We start from the raw sequence: 18,538 nt of genomic DNA, 5'->3' as shown, positions 1-18,538 counted from the left end.
AACTTGGGACAATTTTGATTCCTTGTTCGTCTATCCCCCAGAGTGCCACTCTCAGGGACCACTAAATCCCTCCTTCCTCGTCATCTCTCACCTGGCAGGGCCGCCGGTCAACGTAGCATCAATCACATGTTCATTGTTTATTCGGAACATGTAGATGCCTCGATTCTAGAAAGGCAGAGGTTGCAGAAGAAGGGACAAGAGTATCAGAGAGTGGCAGCGGTGGCTGTGGGATCAGGTAGGAGACTCCGGCAGTGGGGCTTTTGTTGCATGTTCTTCATTTCTCCTGCCTTTCCCTTCTCCCCACCACAGCTTTCCTCCTGCTCTCCTGTGACCAATCCTGCCCTTGCTCCTTGGTTGAGTGCGGACTATGCACCACAGTGGCCCCTCTGCCAGCTCATACCTGCTCTTCGTAGATTTTCTCCCGCCGGTTGGCCACCTCGTTCCGAATGATGGTGCCAATGTACTCGATAACCATTGTGTGCTTTTCTAGGTCCTTGGCTGCATAGAGCCCCAGGCCCTGGATACGGGAGCGAGCCAGGTACACGTTGTTCTTCCATTCGGTGCGCAGCCGCCGGTACTGAGATGACTTGGAGTGCACAAACTGCTTGCTGTAGGGGGTGTTGGTCTCGCCTGTGAAGGTGCTCTGATATGCCTTAGACATGCTGGTGCTGTTCAGGGTATGGGGCCTGGGAGGTGATATAATCCATGACAAGACAGCTCTCCCTCAGACCAAGTACACACCACCCACCTCCTCTGCCACCTCCTGGGATGTGCAACACACCAGTTAGGGGCGTGTGCTGCTGGCAAGCACTGGAAGTGCAGCCTTGGGAAAGGAGTAGAGGCAACTGGGTCTCAGCTCTGGTGAAGAAGCAACTAGCTACAGGGACCCTTCTGACACCCTGGGTGGCACAGAGAGCCCAGGGTGAGGGGTGGGGTGTGGAGGGAGATGGGGGGCACCAATTCCCCTACACTGAGCCTGCTCTCCCATCTCCCACTTCCTACCACTCTCCTGCCAAACCATTCTCAAGGCCACGCTCCTCTGGGAAGTTTTCCGCAAGCAGCCCAGGCCTAGAATTTAAGCTGATGGTTTGCTTGAATGTCTGAATCCTACCTCCTGCACATACTGGAAGCCCTGAAAATGGGGACTGTGCCTACCACGCTGGGCTAGATTTGAATTAAAACTGGCTGTGAACTCACAGCCTAAAGGTGGTATCCTTTCTTTGGACTGTCCCCTTCTCTGACATAACATTGGGCTCTGTGCAGATGGCTCAGTGCAGGGGAATGACGGCTGCCTGGCAGGATGCCTTTTACCACCTTAGGGCACCAGCCAAATTCTTGCCATCCCAGAGCAGTGGTTTTCAAACGTTTCTGGTTCTTTTTTTATTTAGCAGAAATCTTTGCTTTTTTCTTTAACAAAATGTTGACTGGAACTCCAATACATAAACTAGATGACAATGGAGCTCTTCTGGTTTAATCCAATTTGGGGAAGGAAGAGATATGCATGGGAAGGAAAAGTTCAACCCATCAGTTTAAGTGATCCAGGACTTTTTGGAACACATGCACTCACAGTTTGAAAACCACCATTGCAGGGCATCAAGGACAAGGCTGGCTAGGGATAGAGTCTCTGACATTCTACAACAGCCTAGGAGCCACCAAAGACCTTCGAGAAAGCCCTGCTACCACAGATTCTGCCTCCCTCTACCCAGGGACTAAGGTCCCTGGTACACAGAAAGAACAAGGACCCGCAGTGAAGAAGTAAGGGTCTGGTCCCAGCTGTGTGACCTTTGCCTAGTCATTTAATCTTTCTGGGTCTCAGTTTTCTCAGCTGTAAAATGGGGGTCATACCACCTGCCCTACCTACCTCATAAGGTTGTTGTGAGGATCAAATGAGATAATGGATGTGAAAACGCTTTGAAAAAAAAAGTATAAAGTGCTATACAAATGTAAGGTTTTATTTTTCTATTATATCTCTATTTATTTTTGACACCAACACTCATGGGGAAGGGAAGGTGACCCTAGCACCCATGGGGTATCTGAGGTTTGGGAGAATCACAGGCCCTCCCCCAGAAGTAAAACAGAAGAAAGAGGTGACCAAGTCCCTTATATATTTCATAAAATTTCACCAGTTTACCCATTACCTCCCCAGGGTGCCCAAGATAATTCTGTCCTATATCCCAAGTGCATCTGAGCAGGTTGGGAGAGGAGGAAAAGGATACCCTACTAATACCTGCATGCCCTCTAATTAGGAAGTCTAAGAGTGATTCCCCAGTTTCTCCACGGGAACTCTGATCTGTATCCTAAATCCTCATAATGGGACCAGAGGATCCCTATCAACACCCACACCCACATCCCTTGGCTCCAGCATCACAAGCTCACCGTTTGTAGTGTGTGAGGATTTTAGGCTCTGATCGGGCACAGCCAGTGGGGTTGATCATGAGTGGCAGCTCCATAAGGGGGTGGCGCCCATAGCGGAATAAATAGTTTTGACAGCTCTCCACCCCGGGCAGCTGTGGGCACAGTTCATACTCACCTTAGCCTGAGTTTTTTTGGGGTTAGGCCAAAGTTCTCAGTGCCCGCCAAGCCCCCCAGCTCCCAGCCCCTTCCTTACTGATTCAGCTATGCGAAGCACGGCATGCACCGTCAGCCCAAAGAGCTCCTCGCCCTTCAGATACTCAGGGAAGAGTCGCAGCATGTCAGCCTCTTTTCTCATGGCAGCCACAGGCTCAATGATGCGATTCCACACGGCTAAGAAGCAGGGAAGAGAGCAGTCCTCAGAGGCAACTTCTGCTCACTGACCTCCAGTCCCTAACCCCAATCCAGAACCGCAGTTTTCTGAGGCCTTCAAGCCTCCCTATCATGAAGTTGTGTTGGTCTTCCAGATCCTCTCTTGGCCTCCTAGTCTCACTCTCTCTTAAGAAGCAGGAGGTTTCCAACCCCAAGGGGTCATCACAGAGACTTGAGATACAAACCCAGGGCCCAGGAGACCCAGCATAGGCCATGGAAGGTCCCTAGTGAAAGAGCAGGCATGCTTTGGAGTTGGAAAGACTTGGGTGGGTTCAGGTTCTAGTACTGGTCATGAGACCTTGAGCCAAATACAGTCACGTGCAGCTTAACAACATTTCATTCAATGAGGAATCATATATACAACAGTGGTCTGGTAAGATTATAATACTGTACTGTATTTTTACTGTATCTTTTCTATGTCTAGATGCACATACTTACCATATGTTACAACTGCCTACAGTATTCAGTACAGTTACATGCTGTACAGATTTGTAGCCTAGGAGCAATGGGGTATACCACAGAGCCTAGGTGTGTAGTATGCTACGCCATCTAGGTTTGTGTAGTACACTCTATGAAGTTCACACAATGACAAAATCACCTAACAATGCATTTCTCAGAATGCATCCCTGTCATTTAGCAATGCACAACTGTACTGAAATCTGAGACTCAGTTTCTTTATGAACAAACTGGGCATAATCGTAGTATAATACTTACCTCATAGGGTTGTATGAACAAAATAAACTACACAAATCACTTAGCTTAGTTTGTGGCTCACAGTACACACTCAAAAAAAGGTACCTGCTCTTACTGTTATTTTATCATTAAAACTAAAATCAAAATAATTCTGATTTCGTCCAGGGAAAAACAACCCCAAGGAACTTGGTTAGGATTAGGTTGGGTGAGGCAGATGATAGTCTCAGAACTGTTTCCTTTTGTTCCACTGGGGATAGCAACAGAACTGGAATATGTGAGATTAGACCAGCAAAATATTTTCAACTACAAGGGAATTTAGGGTGACAGAGAGGCTCAAACACTTTCACTGGGAATTTTTAAGAGACCCCCTGCCTGCCTGAGGTGGGGGAAGGAGGATCACTCACATAGAAGCTACAGGTCCTCTTATAGACATTGTAACAGTGACCCTGGGAGAAACTTTTCCCATTCTATATTATCCATTTCAAGGGCCCGCTGCTCACCCTGGGGAGAGGCGTCAGTGAAGACCAGGTCCTCCAGGCCCTGCTCGATGACTTTGATTACAAACTCCGGCCGCCCGTTGTTCTCACCAATAGAACAGCGATAGCAACAGCGACGATTGTTGGTGCGGAGGCTCCAATAGATGCGCGTGGCCTCGTAGCCCACGGGATAGAGGGCAGTGGCACTATGAAAGTCAGCCATCTGGTGAGGCAGCAGCTGTCCGATGGCGTGGAACACAAGGCCCCCCACACGGAACATGTGCAGCCGTTCTCCCCGCTGAATGATGCTAGCGATTTGCTTCACCTCGTCCCGCTCAATGTAGACCCGCCGGAAGACAGCAAAAGAGCTCAGCTCTTGCTCACAGGGCCCCTTGATCTTATGCATTGGACACAGCATGGTCTTGTCCTTGAAGAACATGCACTTGGCACGGATGGCACAAGCAAAATGGTAGACATTGGGGCAACGCATGCGATTGCAGCTGCTGGTGGCACCAGTTCGCTGGCACAGGGAGCACTTGGTTAGCAGTCCTCGGTGCAGGGCAACCTCCACATTCATCAGTGCCCCGCCCTGGGTCTCATACACCTCCGTGGACCAAAGGGCACAGTTGAGGTGCACCCACAGGTCCAGGTCCAGGTTCAGCAGACGGGCAGGCCCATCAGTGGCCCCGTCACCCTCCTCATGACAGAAACAGCAGCGACGCATGTCTCGCGGTACCTTGTCAGGTCGCAAGGCTGTGCCAAGCTGCTCCATAAACTCTGCCACTTCCCGCTCATCCTCCTGCCGCCCACTGCCCTTCTGGATGGTCAGCAGCAGCCGAAGCCGCTTCCAGCGCACTCCTTTCCATTTCTTGAGGCGAGGAGGACGGGAATCTTCACCTTCTTCAGGGGGCCGGGCACGGGGCTTGGGTCGGGCTGATTCAGGGGATGAGGCCAGTGGCAGAGGTGAGGGGACGGGTGGCTCAGCCAAGGGTTCGGCGGGAAGTTCAACCAAGGGCTCAGTAGGGGGACTGGCAGGAGAAGGTGCCAAGGGGGAAGGGGGCGGGGAGGGTTCTTCAGGAGGTGGGGCTGAGAGCTGTCGCACATCCAGATTGGAGACATTGTAGGTATAGCTGTGCTGAGTGGGTGGCTCTGGGGCGGGGCTCTCCTGTAGGAGGGTGCCCTGTATCATTAGTGCCAGCTCCTCATCTAACTAGCTCCCTCCTTCCCCTCACCCATATCCCACCCTCCCAAAAGGCCTCCACATTCTTTGCCCTAAACAGCCTCTTTTTTCTTTTCTTTTCTTTTTTTTGAGACACAGTCTTGCTCTGTTGCCCAGGCTGGATCCAGTGGCACAATCTTGGCTCACTGCAACCTCTGCCTCCTGGGTTCAAGGGATTCTCATGCCTCAGCCTTTCGAGTAGCTGGGATTACAGGCACGCATCATCACGCCTGGCTACCGTTTTGTTTTTGTTTTTAGTAGAGACGGGGTTTCGCCATGTTGGCCAGGCTGGTCTCAAACTCCTGGCCTAAAGTGATTCACTTGCCTTGCCTCCCAAAGCACTGGGATTACAGACGTGAGCCACCGCGCCTGGCCGGCAGCCCCTTTTTTCTAACACCCACCCCTTTTTCTCCCCCAGACCTACCTGTTTCAGGAGGCTCAAGATGTCTAGTTGGCTCTTCAGGGTATAGCCAGGCAACACTGCATCAAACTGCTTCAGCCAATCAGGGCCAGTGTCTGGGCTCTTGCCTCCCAGACCCTTTTCCTTCCCACCTGCAGAAAGGAGTGGATCAGAGCCTCCCACCAGAATCACTCCCCTCAAGTCCCAAAGGGCTTCCCTGCCACACTCACCAGGACCCTCAGCTTCCCCCTTCTTAGGCTCAGTGCCTGCCCGGGCAGGGCTCTCTGGGAACAGCACCTCATAGGAGTTGGGGATCTTCATGCTCAGCAGCTCTGCCACTGCCACCATCACGCCATTCAGGTTCTGCCAGGGCCAGGGAAGGGATGGGAGAAACATATCAGCCAAGTGTCTGAGGTGAGCTCTACTACCAGCTGGGTGGGGACAAGGACACCTAGAACCCACTCCCCAGGGTAGTTCTATCCTATGTCACCCAGCTCTTTCCATACACTTCCCTCACAGCAGCCTTTCCCAAGCTGCTGTGGGCACTGATAGGAGCTCCACGAAAAGGGAACTACATCAACTACGTTTAGGAAATGATGCATGCTCTATCCATGACTTGGAGGCTCATGATACACGTTAGCAAATTAAAAGGACCTGAGGACTCTTGTAGTAAAGAAACCCATATTGTCATTTTAACTGTGTTTTCCAACTTTCTTTGACCACAAAAGCCCGTTAATATTTTCAAAACAGCTGACAGAGTCCCACCAAACATGACTGGGGCAATGCTGTCATGTAGTACCTGTGTCATTACACACACAGGTGCTCCTTAGTTGTTGACTTATCTGTCTTTACCATGGGACTATGAGCCCCGTGAGGGCAGGAACCATGATTCATTTACCCGAATCTCACAGCCTCTAGCCCAGGCTTTCACATACAATAGGTACTCAGTACATATGTTTGAACGACTACATTTTTCCTTATCCAGACAAATTCCAGGGACTGCCCTCTGATCAGGTTCCCCTCAGCCTCGAGGTACCCCTAGGACACACCTTGGCTGCAGCAGCAGAGACTGTGAGCATGACTGACACCTCACTTCCTTTGCCCTTTTCCCAAGTTGTGGCAGGCAGCTTTCCAGGGACCTCCAGGTCAAGGGCCCCATAAGGTTTGGTATCTGGGAAGACTGAATGAGAAAGAGGGATTTGTGTAACACTTGGCCGCCTCTCCCCCAGCTTCGGACAACCCAGGTGAACTGGGCCTGGCCCACATCCAGAGTAGCACATACCTGGGATGCTGGCCCGAGGAATGAGGGGGATGACAGGGGAGAGGGCCCGGTCCTCTTGCTCCCACCGGCCTGAGCCCAGATGAGGGAAACGAGGGGCCTCCTCCCCCAAGATGCTCTCAGGGGATGAAGCTGGCACAATGCTGTCAGGAGAATCGCTATCCTCATCACTCTCCATCCTGGGGACCAAAAGTAGACATTTGTTGCTACAGCCCTGCAGACTCCCCTCCCAAATCTAGAGATGAATAGATGTCTTACTTGAAATCTCCATTGGCCAAAGGAAATATGAGGCAACCTGTACCCCACCCTTGTTCCTCATCCCCATTTCCGGCCCCGCCCCTACCTGACATCCTCAGTCTGATTGTGAGGGGGTGTAGGCAAGGCAGCCAGCAGGTCTAGACTCTTCACCTCTGAAGTATCTGAGGGGTGGGTAGGGAGAAGAAAAGTCAGGTGAGGGTGGCCAGGGCTGATGGTACCTTCTCCCAATATTTTAGGCCTAATTAGCATGAGATCTCAGCTATCATGATTAGCTGTCCTCCCACCTACCAGTTTGGGGCAAACAAGGTATATTTATTGAGTCTGTCCTGCATGCCAGGCACTGTGTTTTTTTTTTTTTTTTTTCCGTAGAGATGGGGTCTTGTTATATTGCCCAAGCTGGTCTCGAACTCCTGGCCTCAAGCAATCCTTCCATCTTGGCCTCCCAAAGTGTTGGGATTACAGGCATAAGCTACCAGGCCTGGTGGCAGCTGGCTTTAGATATACTCTTTGGAGTTTGTTTAGTCATTTAATAACTCCATTAGGTGAGTACTACAATAGCCATTTTACAGTGAGGAAACTGAGGCTCACACAAGTCAATCAAGTTACTTGGATACAGTAACACAGTTGAATGAATGCAGGAACCAGAATTCAAATCCAGATCAGAGTCTAGCTCCACACTCACTAAAGCTGGACTGTTCCTTCTATACAAAGCTTCATAAAGATGCTCCCTGCCACCCACCTCTCCTATTGCATTTGCTCTAGACTCCAAATGTCCATTCTGGCCCCCAAGAAATCAGTCCTGAAGGGGCCCTTCCTACCTCAGGTGCCCTGTTATGTAAACACACAGGACAGCAGGCAACCCACTAATTTCTAAACTGTAGAGCATACTAACTGGTTTGGACTCCAGCTACCAAACTCCACCAGGGGTGGCATCTGCTCTTGACTTACCCCTCAGTGCCCTTTCACTATCCCGGGCAGAGGCAGCATCCTTGGGGTGCTCCCCCAGCTCTTCAGATGGGGTGACGCCATTCACCATCTTCTGCTGCACCGATGGGGGTGGGGTGGGAGGCAGCGACGAGGGTGGTGTCGGCGGGTTACTCAGGTTATTCTGAGGGGTGGGGGGTGGGGTGTTGTGTGCAAGATGGCATAGGGAGACTGATATAATCTCCTGGCCCCACTCTACGTCAGCAGTTCCCTCAAGTTTTCTATTCCCACCCTCACCTTCCCAAGAACTTCACTATTCCCAAAAAATATTGCCATTTTTCTGACCTTGGTAAGCAGCTGGGAATAGTAGTCAGGGCCAGTGGGCAGCGCCCCACTTCCAAAGGCCCCCCTCAGCTGGCTCTGCCCATTGACTGGGCAGCCACTGCCAAAGGGAGCAAAGAGGCTAAAATTGGCGGTGATAGCAGGCTCCGTTAGGGGCAGCAGGGACAGCTCCTACAAGGGGCAAGATGACAAAGTTCAAAACCTGCAGCGTTTGCATCGCTGTCTTGCACAGCTGGGGGACAGGGTGCCCCCTATCCTGGGATGGGACCAGGGGACTGTCTCCTGGGGGGTCACCTGTTTCAGCTGTTTCAGCAAGGCCTCGCTGGCCCTGACCCCGTCCTCCTTCCGCAGCTTCTTTCGGGAGCTCACCAACCTGTCGCTTGCCTTCTGTACCCGCTTGGGCTTCGGTGTCAAAGGCTTCCTTGCTGCTGCATCCTAAGCCAAATAAGCCCATTGAAGGCTGCTACCCTCCTTCTCAGAGGCCTCATCTCTTCTGTCTGACCCAGGCTCACTCATTCTGTCCCCCGCTGGCTCTACGCCCCACTCTACCTGCTCCACTCTACCCAGAGTACTCACCTCCTTGTTGCTGGGGGTACCCTGTAGTTTCTGCTCCAGCCCAGCCAGCTTGCTGTCAATGTGCCCGTTGATCTCAGCTCGCAGCCCCTCGGACCCCCGCCCAGTGCTGAGTTGCACATTCTTTGCCCGGAGTAGCTTCTGCAAGAGCAGATGCCCAGCTTCTGAGCGAGGGCCTGCCAGCAGGAGGTGGTTGCTGGTTCCTGGTGCCCCTATTGGCTCCCCATTGGCCTCCCTCTTCACTGACTGGACTCCCAGGGCACATGGCTCTTCCCGAGGTTCCTGCTTGATGCTGAGTTGGGATGCCTCAGGCACCACCTGTCCATTCACCTGGTCCAGATGCCCAGGTACCAGGCTGCTCTGCTCTGGCTTCTGGGTTTCTGCTAGGTTGTCTGGGGGATCCCAAGGTCCCAGACCCTTGCTAAACAAGGTATCTGCAAGCTGGGCAGCAGCAGGTGAGACCCTCCCAGGAGGCAGCTCCAAGGTTGGCCCCTGGGGTTTGGGGGTCCCTGGATGGGTGGGAGGGAGCTGGGCCTCAGTGGGAAGCTGGGAGCTGGGGGAAGGTAATTGTGAAGGTCTCTTTGGCTCTTGAGGGCTGGATGGTGGAGGTGTGGGATGGACAGGGCCAAGGACTGGTCCTGTAGATAAGGCTCCTGGTGGGGCAGGGAGCCGGGGTGGGCCCTGAGGTCGAGGCCCTGCCCCTAGCTCCTGGAGGGGGCCTGTCTGTGGTCCAGGGAAGCCCCCAAGTTGAGGTTGGCAGCCCAGGGGGCCCTGGATGGGAGAGGTCTGGGTCCCAGGCTCCTGGTAGGGTGGGGTCTGGCGTACTGCCTGACTCTGCTGCAGCTGCCGCTGCATGAGGAGTGCCTGTAGCTGCTGCTGCTGCTGAGGACTTAAGTGCCGCAGCTGTGGGTTTTTGGCCAGGACTCCTTGGAGCTGTGCTCGAAGCTGACCCACCGTAGGCATGATTCCAACCCCAGGCAGACCCTGCCCAGACTGGAGGACAGGTCCTGGTTTGGGAGGTTGTGGTGGCCCTGTATTATTTTGCATGGGCCGCTCTAGCATGGGCTGTTGGGGGCCCAGAAGGTTCTGGGTCATGGGCCCAGGCTGATCCCCTAAGGAAACAGAGGGCTGAGCCAGCAGGTGGGGCACAGATGAGGCCTCAGAAGATGATCCACTGCCTAGCTGCCCATGGCTTCCTCCACCTGCTGTGTGGAGCAGGCTAACTTGCTGCTGCTGTTGTCCTGGAAGCCTCAGAGGTGGCTGCAGCTGCAGAGAGCTGGGCTGAGGCTGGGGCTGGGGCTGGACAAGCAGGAGTTGTGAGTCCCCAGAGAGTGAGGGCTTTACCTCTCCTGGTTCAGTGGCCATTGACTCAGGGGTAGTTCCTATTGCTAACGGCCCTCCCTGATGTGTAGAGGGCCCCTCAGTGGCCTCTGAAGAAACGGCTGGGTCTACGGTGTTTTGTTCCTTGCCCGTCAGGAGGAGGGTTGGGCCCAGGGCTCCAGGGCTAGAAAAGTGTTGAAGAGGCTTTGCTGGCATGCCAGGGCCAAGTGCCACTTGCTGCTGCTGTTGTTGCTGAGGAGACAGTAAAGTTCGACTCTGGTTTAAAAGGCCCATCTGCTGCTGTTGTTGTTGCTGTTGCTGTTGTAGCTGCTGTTGCTGCTGTTGAAGCTGCTGCTGCTGTTGCTGTTGCTGTTGTAGCTGCTGTTGCTGTTGTTGAAGCTGCTGCTGCTGTTGCTGCTGCTGTTGAAGCTGTTGCTGCTGCTGTTGTTGAAGCTGCTGCTGCTGTTGCTGCTGTTGAAGCTGTTGCTGCTGAAGTTGCTGTTGCTGTTGTAGCTGCTGCTGCTGCTGCTGCTGAAGTTGCTGTTGCTGTTGCAGCTGCTGCTGCTGCTGAAGCTGCTGTAAAGAGCCCATGGGCTGAGCGCTCAGTTTGGGCTGCCCACTGTGTGACATCAGACTCTGCTGAAGATGGGACAGCCCTGCCATGGACCCTTGCTGTTGGTGCTGTTGTTGCTGCTGCTGCTGCTGGGCTGTGACCAGCCTGTGTCCCATAAGGCCCTGACCCTGCTGTGCCAGCTGGGGGGAACTGAGCACCCGGGACTGGGTCATAAGCACCTGTCTGTGAGGGCCCTGGGGGCCCAAAGCTCCAGGGTGCTGCTGCTGCAACACAGCCACCTGGGCAGGGCCCAGCATGCCCTGGGGCCCCTGGGGTGGTTGAGGGGACAGCTGCTGGACCAGGAGGCCTTGGTGGCTGCTGGGAGGCAGAAGCCCCTGGGGCTTGGGACCCAGAGCTTGGTTTGTCTGTACTCCAGGACCCTGCTGCTGTTGCTGCTGGACTGCCACCTGTCCTAGAAGGTGCTGCTGTTGCTGTTGCTGCTGCTGCTGCTGCTGCTGCAGTTTCTGGGCCAGCTGCATACGCTGCTGCTGCAGCTGCAGCTGCCTTTCCTGTAAAAGCCTTGAATCAGGTCCGAGGCTTCGAAGAGCAAGGTTGCCAGGGAAGAAGCCCCCTGAAGGGCCAGCCAGGGATCCAGCCCCACCAGAATGTTGCTGTTGCTGCTGCTGGGCCAGAGCTGTATTAAGGAAGGGGCCACCAGGCTGTCCAGGTAGTGCCATACCCCCAGGGGGCAGGCGAAGACCTCCGGCTTGCCCACCCGGAGGCCCCTGTGGTGGCTGCAGCCCATGGCCAGGGAGCAGCTGACCAGGGAGCTTGGTGAGCAGCCGGGGACTCTGGGAAGGGCTGAGAGCCAGCACAGCTGAGTGTTGTTGCTGTTGCTGCTGCTGCTGCTGCTGTTGTTGTTGCTGCTGCTTGTTCCGATATTCTGCCATGAGATTAGTGTGCTCCTTCTGCTGTTTCCGGACCTAACATGGGAGGGTCGGAGAGGTCAGGCTGGGGCATGCTCCCCCCATGCCAACCCTCTTCCCTGCCTTCTGGGTGCTAGGCTGAAGTTTACTTTCCCCCACCTGATCCAGTTGTTTCTGGATCTTGCTCTGCTGCTCTGTAACCAGCTTGAGCTTCTCAGCATCAGCTTCTGGGAACTCACGGCCAGCTTTTTTGGCAGTGCGCTGCTTGGCACACAGAGCCTTCCGGGACTTGCGGTGTACACCAATCTGCTCCTCTAGCACCTTCAGCTGCATCTGTAGGAGCTGCTGGGTATGGAACAGCCACTCCTCATACTGCCGCTGGTCAGCTTCATCTGGGAAAAGAAGCTGGGTGTCAGGACCTGCAAAAGGGTAATCCCAATCCCTCTTCCTCCATATGACCCAAACCACTCCCCTGCACCTTCCTCCCACGCCCCATACTCACTGATCACTCCCTGAGCAAAAGTGGGCGGGTTGGGACGAGGCTGGGAGGGATCACCAGCACTCCGCTCCTGCAATGAGAGAGGCTGCTAAAGGGTCATTGTTCCCTGCTAGGCCCTAAGAAGGGTGGCCCAGTGGCATAAGACACAAGTTCCTACTCCCACCTGACCACTTACCTGGCTACTCCCAGCTGCCACATGGTTCTGCAGATCACTGCCAGGTCCCCCCGAGAGCCTCTGGGCTAGCAGAGACACTTGCTGTCTGGAGTCCACCAAACCACAGAAGATAAGTGTTGGCAATAAGAAAGTTGGAAAGCAAAGAGACGTGGGACAAGTAGGGAGGGGGGCCAAGAAGGGGTGTGACTGGGAAAGAAAAGGGCCAACCCCATTCCAGCCCTGAGTCTTACCTGTTCATACCAGGTGCCACCCCAATGCTGCCCTGAGCCATCACTTTCTTGATGCCTTTCAAAGCCACCATCTTGGCCTTTGCAATGGGATCAATGATATCTTCTGCAGCAAATCTGTCCAGGTCTGGAGAGGGGAGAACCAAGTGAGCTGGGCTATGGGGCCAATGCTCCAGTGAATATCTGCGATTCCCTTCAACATCCTGACTTCAACCACGCCAGGCAGAACAATGGCATGGCAAGGCAGAAAGACCACTGAATTAGGAGCCAGTCGGCCTGGGTGAATCAGCTCTATTATTCACAGGACATGTGGTCCTGTTTTTACTTGCACCGTGCTACAAAAAGGGGCTCCGTAAATATTTGTTGAGTCAACCTGTGTTATTTCACCTCAGTTTACCCTTTTATTTGATACAGATGATGATCCCTACCCCGTCTACCTCACAGAGGTGTTAAGAGGATCAAATGTGACAAGAATATAAGTACACTTTATGACTCGGAAAGCATTCTTCAAAGGTAATGTTCTTAGTGCAACTAGCACAGCCCAAGCACCCAAGATGCTGGCACTGTTGCAAAGCCCTAGATTCCAGAGCTGTTTTGGGCATCACCTGTAGTCCACTCTCCTGTCCGTCTAGAATGCTGGGCAAAAAAGAAGAAACAACCAACCACCAAAAACTTACATCTTCCTAAAATCCCACACTTTGTATATTTCTCCACTGCTCAGAAAACTTAACTGAGCGTCCACTTTCTTTTTTCTTTTTTTTTTTTTTTTTTTTTTTTAAAGACAGAGTCTTGCTCTTGTCACCCAGGCTGGAATGCAATGGTGCAATTTCGGCTCACTGCAACCTCTGCCTCCTGGGTTCAAGCAATTCTCCTGCCTCAGCCTCCCGAGTAGCTGGGATTACAGGGATGCACCACCGCGCCCGGCTCACACCCAGCTAATTTTTGTATGTTTAGTAGAGATGGGTTTTCATCATCTTGGCCAGGCTGGTCTTGAACTCCTGATCTTAAGTGATCCACCTGCCTTGGCCTCCCAAAGTGCTGGGATTACAGGAATGAGCCATTGTGCCCGGCCTCAACTGCTTTTTTTGCACCACTTCTCTTCAAGTCTTAAGCTTTCAACTTCACTACAACCACAAAGGCTATGCTAATTAGGCTTCATTCATACATCCATTCCATTTATTCAAACATCTGCTACATGCCTACTATATGCCAGGAACTGTTCTCTCTCTTCTTAAAAGCTACAGTGTTTCTGCCTCTACCACTAGTATGATATTTAGCCAAAGTTCTTTGTGTCCCATCTTAAGCAGGGATTATTTGAGGTCTCTAGCCTCAGTGCCCATTTAGTGATAACAATGATCACCCTGAGTAACTTGGCTATGTTACCAGCTGAGGTTACCTGTATCTGGGAAGAAGCTGTTTGCCAGCTGCTGCTGCATTGCCAGTTGCTGCGGCTTCATGCACATGGAAGGTGGCATGGTGCCCATGGGCTTCTGTGATAGCACTGGCTGTGAGCTCTGCTGGGGTACCAAGCCTACCTGCCCTCCATGCTGCCCACTTAGCATATGCCCTTGATTGGACACCATAGCCATGGATGGAGCCAGGCGTTGCTGGAGGGCATGAGCTGGTGGCTGGGTGGGCATCAGTGGTTGGGGCAAGCCTGGCTGTCGGGCACCTGCAAGACCCAGGGAAAGCTGCTGTTGGGACCCAGCCAAACTGGGAGAAGAGCCCTCATGTGGCAAAGACATGGCCTGGGCAGGGCCTGGTGCAGACAGTAGGGAATGCTGCTGCTGCTGTTGCTGCTGCTGCTGGGCAGGCTGCAACTGTGCTGAAAGCTGCTGCTTCTTCTGCAGCTCCTTCTTCTCATGCTCCAACAGGTCCTCAATGAGCAGGGGTAACTCGCTGGCTACCAGTGAGCTCTCCATCTTGTCTAGCTCATCCCCAGATGCTGCAGGTCCACCAGGCAAGGTCAAAGCCCCACTCTCGAGCTCAAACTTTTCCAGCAGGGAGGATCCTCCTGGGCCACTCAGTGGGCTGGGGGTCAGCAGGTGAGCTGGTGGTCCTCCTGTGGCCCCAAAGGAGGCCTTCTCAGCTGTGTGCCCACTGCTAGAAAATGGCCCTGTGCCCATCCGGGTATCCCGGCTGCCCATCATGCTCTGTCCTGGCTTTAGCCCCAGGCCAAGTGAATTGGCAGCAGGTGCGGGCTCTACCTTGGGGGTAGCAATGGTGAATTGGCAAGGAGAAGGGTGGCGTCCACCCTCCTCCACCTTGGGCTTCACCTCAGGGAGCACAGATGCCAGGCGGGGTTCAGAGGCATCAGCAGCAGCGGGAGGGCGCTCCTCAGGGCCCAAGGGTCCTGGCTCCACCCCCCGCAGCAGAGCCTCCCGTTCAGCCTTCTCATTAGCCGATTCTACCAGCCTCAGGTGCTCATTGAAGATATCCTTCTTGTCCCCAGTGTCCAGCTCAGGATCAGTATATGCCAGCAGGTCAAACTCGTCTCCATTGAGCAGGTCATCCAAGTGGGGGTCATTGGTCTCCAGGTTTTCTAAGGTGCCAAGTTCATCATCACCCTTGGCCACATCCACACCCAGACCCAGGTGAGCAAGCTCTTCATCATCCTCTAGGGCCTTGTGGGCATCAAAATCGTCATCCAGCTCGGGATCCTCACAGGGCAACTTCCCAGCTTCCAGGGCCAGAGGAGTGGGGCGGCCAAGCTCAGTGCTCGATGGGGGCCGGTTGACCAGCTCCAAACCAGTTGGCAGGGTAGGACCCTTGGTGTGGGGTGTCGGATGAAGACTGTTGTTCAATTCAGGGGCCGGTGGGGCTGAGGGTTTCTGTGGGGGAAGACCTGATACCGCCAGGCCCCGAAGCCCTTCAGGAGCCAGTCGGTGGGGGTCCTCACTTACAGGGTAAAAACGGGGTCTCTGAGGTGGGCCCTGACCAGGAAACGGAGTGCCCCCAGGTCCCAGTCCTTTCTGTACATTGTGCCGCAGCTCAATGAACTGGGCAGGACCAGCCGGACCAGGCACTGGCTCACCAGGGCCTGGCAGACGGGTGGAAATTCCCGCCAATGGGGAACCTAGGGCTTGGCGGCCAAGTTCAGGTCCAGGAGTTGATGGAAAGCGAGCTGACATGGCAAATCGCATGGAGGTTGCTGCTGTCGCCTGTTGTTGCTGCCACAGTTGTTGCTGTTGCTGCTGTAAGGGCAGGGACCCAGGATAGGGTGCTCGCTGATAGAAAGCTTGGGAGCCTCCTACCAGTTGCCTGGAAGAATATACAGTAGTCAGTAAGATGAAATCAGATGAAAAGGAGCAAGAACATGGGCTTAGGGCAGTGAGGAAGGATAGAATTAATGCAGTGAGGGAGAAAAGGAATGAGGAAGAAGAGAAAGTGATACTGGAAAAGGATTAGTGATACAGAAAAATCACAAGAGCGTCCAACAGTGATAAAATCCATCCCCCTTGGTTTACCCCCAGGGAACCTCCTGGAGCCTCACCGGCTGTTCACATCCATAGAGGAAGGCGTGGCTGGTGGAGGTGGCCGGGAGAGTCGGTCATCGCTAGGGAAGGACCCTGGCCCCAGGATGGGGCCACTCAGCTTGCTTGGGGGCAACCCCACAAGGCTGCTCTTGTCCTAGAAGAGACAAGGTAGATGAAGGTGGAGCAACCTTCAATATCCTGGCCCCACTATCCCTTGCCACTCTACCTACCTGTGTCCCAGCAAAGGGGGTCTGGCCTCGACTCAGCTGCTCAAAGGCAGGGCTGCTGGGCTCAGCACCCCAGCTGCCTGGAGGCCCCACTGCTCCTGCAGCTGCTGCAGCTGTTTCCTTCTCCTGCCGCAGGGTGTTGCGCTGGATCTGCTGCCGAATCAGCAGCTCTCGTAGTCGCTGGCGCTATGCAAAAAAAAGAGAAGAGGAATAAGCCCATTCTACTCCAATCATAGGGCTGCCCCAGAGACAGGAGCGATATAGGGGGCTTAGCTCCAGGGTGTCAACTTACCTGCCGTTGCTTCTCCAGCTCTGTTTGGCTAAGGCCAGACATGCCTGGGTCCTGGGTACCTGGGAGTTCAGCTGTCGCCAAAGAGCTACCCATTCCAGTCCCTGGGTCTTCTCGCTTTTCGACAGGAGAGGTGATGCCTGATCGCTGTGAGGCTCCATGGGACAGGTAGGGGAGGGATCCGTCGGGTGCAGGTGGTGGCAGAACCGACGGAGGGCGTAGCGGGGACAGCCCATAGCTCTCCCCTGTGGACCCGCTGCTGGGCCCCAGGGGGCTTCCCGATGGGTGGAAGTTCCCTGTGGCTACTGTGTAGTTTGTGCTTTGAGGCTTGCCCAAGGTGGGGCCGGGCCCAAAATGGCTGTTGATCCCATGGGGTGGTGGGAGACCAGGCTGAGGGACAGGGGGCTTTAGGGAAGGCTCCCCTACTGCCTGAGGGAAAGTGAAACGCATGGGAGAGGGGGTGCCCACAAATGCACCCGTCCCAGGGGACCGGACAAAATTGGGGGGCTGCCCACTTGGGACCTTGGCATGGAGCTCACCTGCTGGCCCCGAGGGCAGGGCTGCTGGGAAACCCCCAGCCCCCAGCGAAGTGTGGGCTAGAGACCCAGCCTTAAAGGCAACTTCAGGGGGCTGGGGTCGGGGTGGCTTATGCAATGGGGCAAATGGGTCACGGGACTGAGGGCGTGAGGGTGGGCGAGAATAAGGGTCAGGGGACTGGAAGCGAGGGGTAACGGGGGATGGGCAAAAAGCTTCAGCAGACAGAGGACGGGGTGTCAGTGGAGACTGGGAGCTGGACTGGGACTGAGGACTGGCAGGCACTCGGGAGAAAGGGTCGGAGGGCAGTGAGCGAGGGGGCAGAGCACAGCAGCTCTCAGGGGGCGGAGGTTGGGGCCGAGGAGTCAATGGGGGCTGAGCATATGGGTCAGGGTAGGAGCCAGGGCGAAAGATGTCCGGGTGACTTGGAGGAGAAGGTGCCAAAGCCTGGGCAGGGGGTGGCTCCTGGGGCCTTAGGCCCAAGCCCGGGCTCTGGGGCTCTACCTGAGATGCCCGAGGGGTCAGGGGGGCTTTGAAGACATCAGGTGTCTTTAACTCCAGGCCACCCAGGTGGGGGCCTGAGGAGGGTGAGTCAACAAAGCCCAGGTTTGGGGGCCCATAGCTAGGAGAGGATGCCCCAAGCTCTTCCTTCTTCACCTCTAGGGCCTTCCGGGACTCCCCAAAAGGTGGGGGCGAGAGCAGGGGCTCGGAAGCTTTGCCTCCCCCTACCCCAGGGCTCTCAGGCACAGCCAAGTTATCCAGCGAGGGGCAGCGGGGTTTGAGGAATGGGTCAGGTGTGGAGGGCTGGTGTCTGGGGGTGCCAGGTGGGGTAGTGTGGAATTCCCCTGGCTGGCCAGCCCCAGAACGAGATGAGGCGCCCAGCATCGGGGGCTGCGCAGGGGCCCCCGTAGGACTAGGATAGGGGGGATAGGTAGGTGGTGCCGTGGGGAAGCGGGGCTCTAGGGGATAGGCAGGGGCCAGTCCAAAGGGGTCCTGCGAAGGCACTTGGGCGGGCACCTGGGGTGGGAGCTTGAGGAAGAGCTCACCAGGCGAGTCAGGGCCAGGCACCGAGCCCGCCGGCGGCTTCAGGAACCCGTCCGCAGAGGTAGACAAGCCGGCGGGGGTAGTGGGGCTGCCAATGAAAATGGTGGGGGCAGCAGCGGGGGGCGGGCTGCCCAGTGCCCCTGGCTGCGGGGGAATGCGGAGATGTAGGGCCGGTCGGTCAGTCTTACGGGCTATGTCGCCCACCTTGGTCTGCTTGTTGATCTGGCTCTCAGCCTGCTACAGGGGGAGACCAGGCATAGGGCAGTCAGGCTGCTGCAGGCAGGCCCCATGGCCCTCCACCCTCAAGAGAGGCCACCCAC

The 18,538-nt window shown here is 54.9% G+C and overlaps 1 protein-coding gene across 6 annotated transcripts in view; it reads right to left on the bottom strand.

Moving 5' to 3' along the window:
- The window catches only part of KMT2D (lysine methyltransferase 2D), a 40,629-nt gene that overhangs the window by 2,949 nt on the left and 19,142 nt on the right, over positions 1 to 18,538 (bottom strand). For 4 of the 6 annotated variants that reach the window (XM_055357306.2, XM_055357302.2, XM_055357305.2 and 1 more), the window contains exons 32-54: positions 16,644 to 18,455; positions 16,355 to 16,537; positions 16,142 to 16,278; positions 14,045 to 15,909; positions 12,652 to 12,775; positions 12,422 to 12,506; positions 12,250 to 12,316; positions 11,907 to 12,139; positions 8,952 to 11,804; positions 8,670 to 8,810; positions 8,379 to 8,546; positions 8,058 to 8,217; positions 7,195 to 7,270; positions 6,855 to 7,030; positions 6,622 to 6,752; positions 5,803 to 5,935; positions 5,597 to 5,724; positions 3,978 to 5,118; positions 2,609 to 2,745; positions 2,377 to 2,507; positions 1,862 to 1,909; positions 401 to 686; positions 92 to 165 (exon numbers count right to left, since the gene is read on the bottom strand). In XM_055357306.2, the coding sequence (XP_055213281.1) occupies positions 92 to 165; positions 401 to 686; positions 1,862 to 1,909; positions 2,377 to 2,507; positions 2,609 to 2,745; positions 3,978 to 5,118; positions 5,597 to 5,724; positions 5,803 to 5,935; positions 6,622 to 6,752; positions 6,855 to 7,030; positions 7,195 to 7,270; positions 8,058 to 8,217; positions 8,379 to 8,546; positions 8,670 to 8,810; positions 8,952 to 11,804; positions 11,907 to 12,139; positions 12,250 to 12,316; positions 12,422 to 12,506; positions 12,652 to 12,775; positions 14,045 to 15,909; positions 16,142 to 16,278; positions 16,355 to 16,537; positions 16,644 to 18,455 (10,289 nt within the window). The remainder of the gene's footprint in view (positions 1 to 91; positions 166 to 400; positions 687 to 1,861; positions 1,910 to 2,376; positions 2,508 to 2,608; positions 2,746 to 3,977; positions 5,119 to 5,596; positions 5,725 to 5,802; positions 5,936 to 6,621; positions 6,753 to 6,854; positions 7,031 to 7,194; positions 7,271 to 8,057; positions 8,218 to 8,378; positions 8,547 to 8,669; positions 8,811 to 8,951; positions 11,805 to 11,906; positions 12,140 to 12,249; positions 12,317 to 12,421; positions 12,507 to 12,651; positions 12,776 to 14,044; positions 15,910 to 16,141; positions 16,279 to 16,354; positions 16,538 to 16,643; positions 18,456 to 18,538) is intronic. The other 2 variants (XM_055357307.2, XM_055357308.2) reach the window with 1 other exon arrangement.

The sequence above is a fragment of the Gorilla gorilla genome, chromosome 10 (genome assembly GCF_029281585.2).
Source record: "Gorilla gorilla gorilla isolate KB3781 chromosome 10, NHGRI_mGorGor1-v2.1_pri, whole genome shotgun sequence".
NCBI classification, from domain to species: Eukaryota; Metazoa; Chordata; class Mammalia; order Primates; family Hominidae; genus Gorilla; species Gorilla gorilla.
This window is presented reverse-complemented; position numbering and strand designations above follow the sequence as displayed.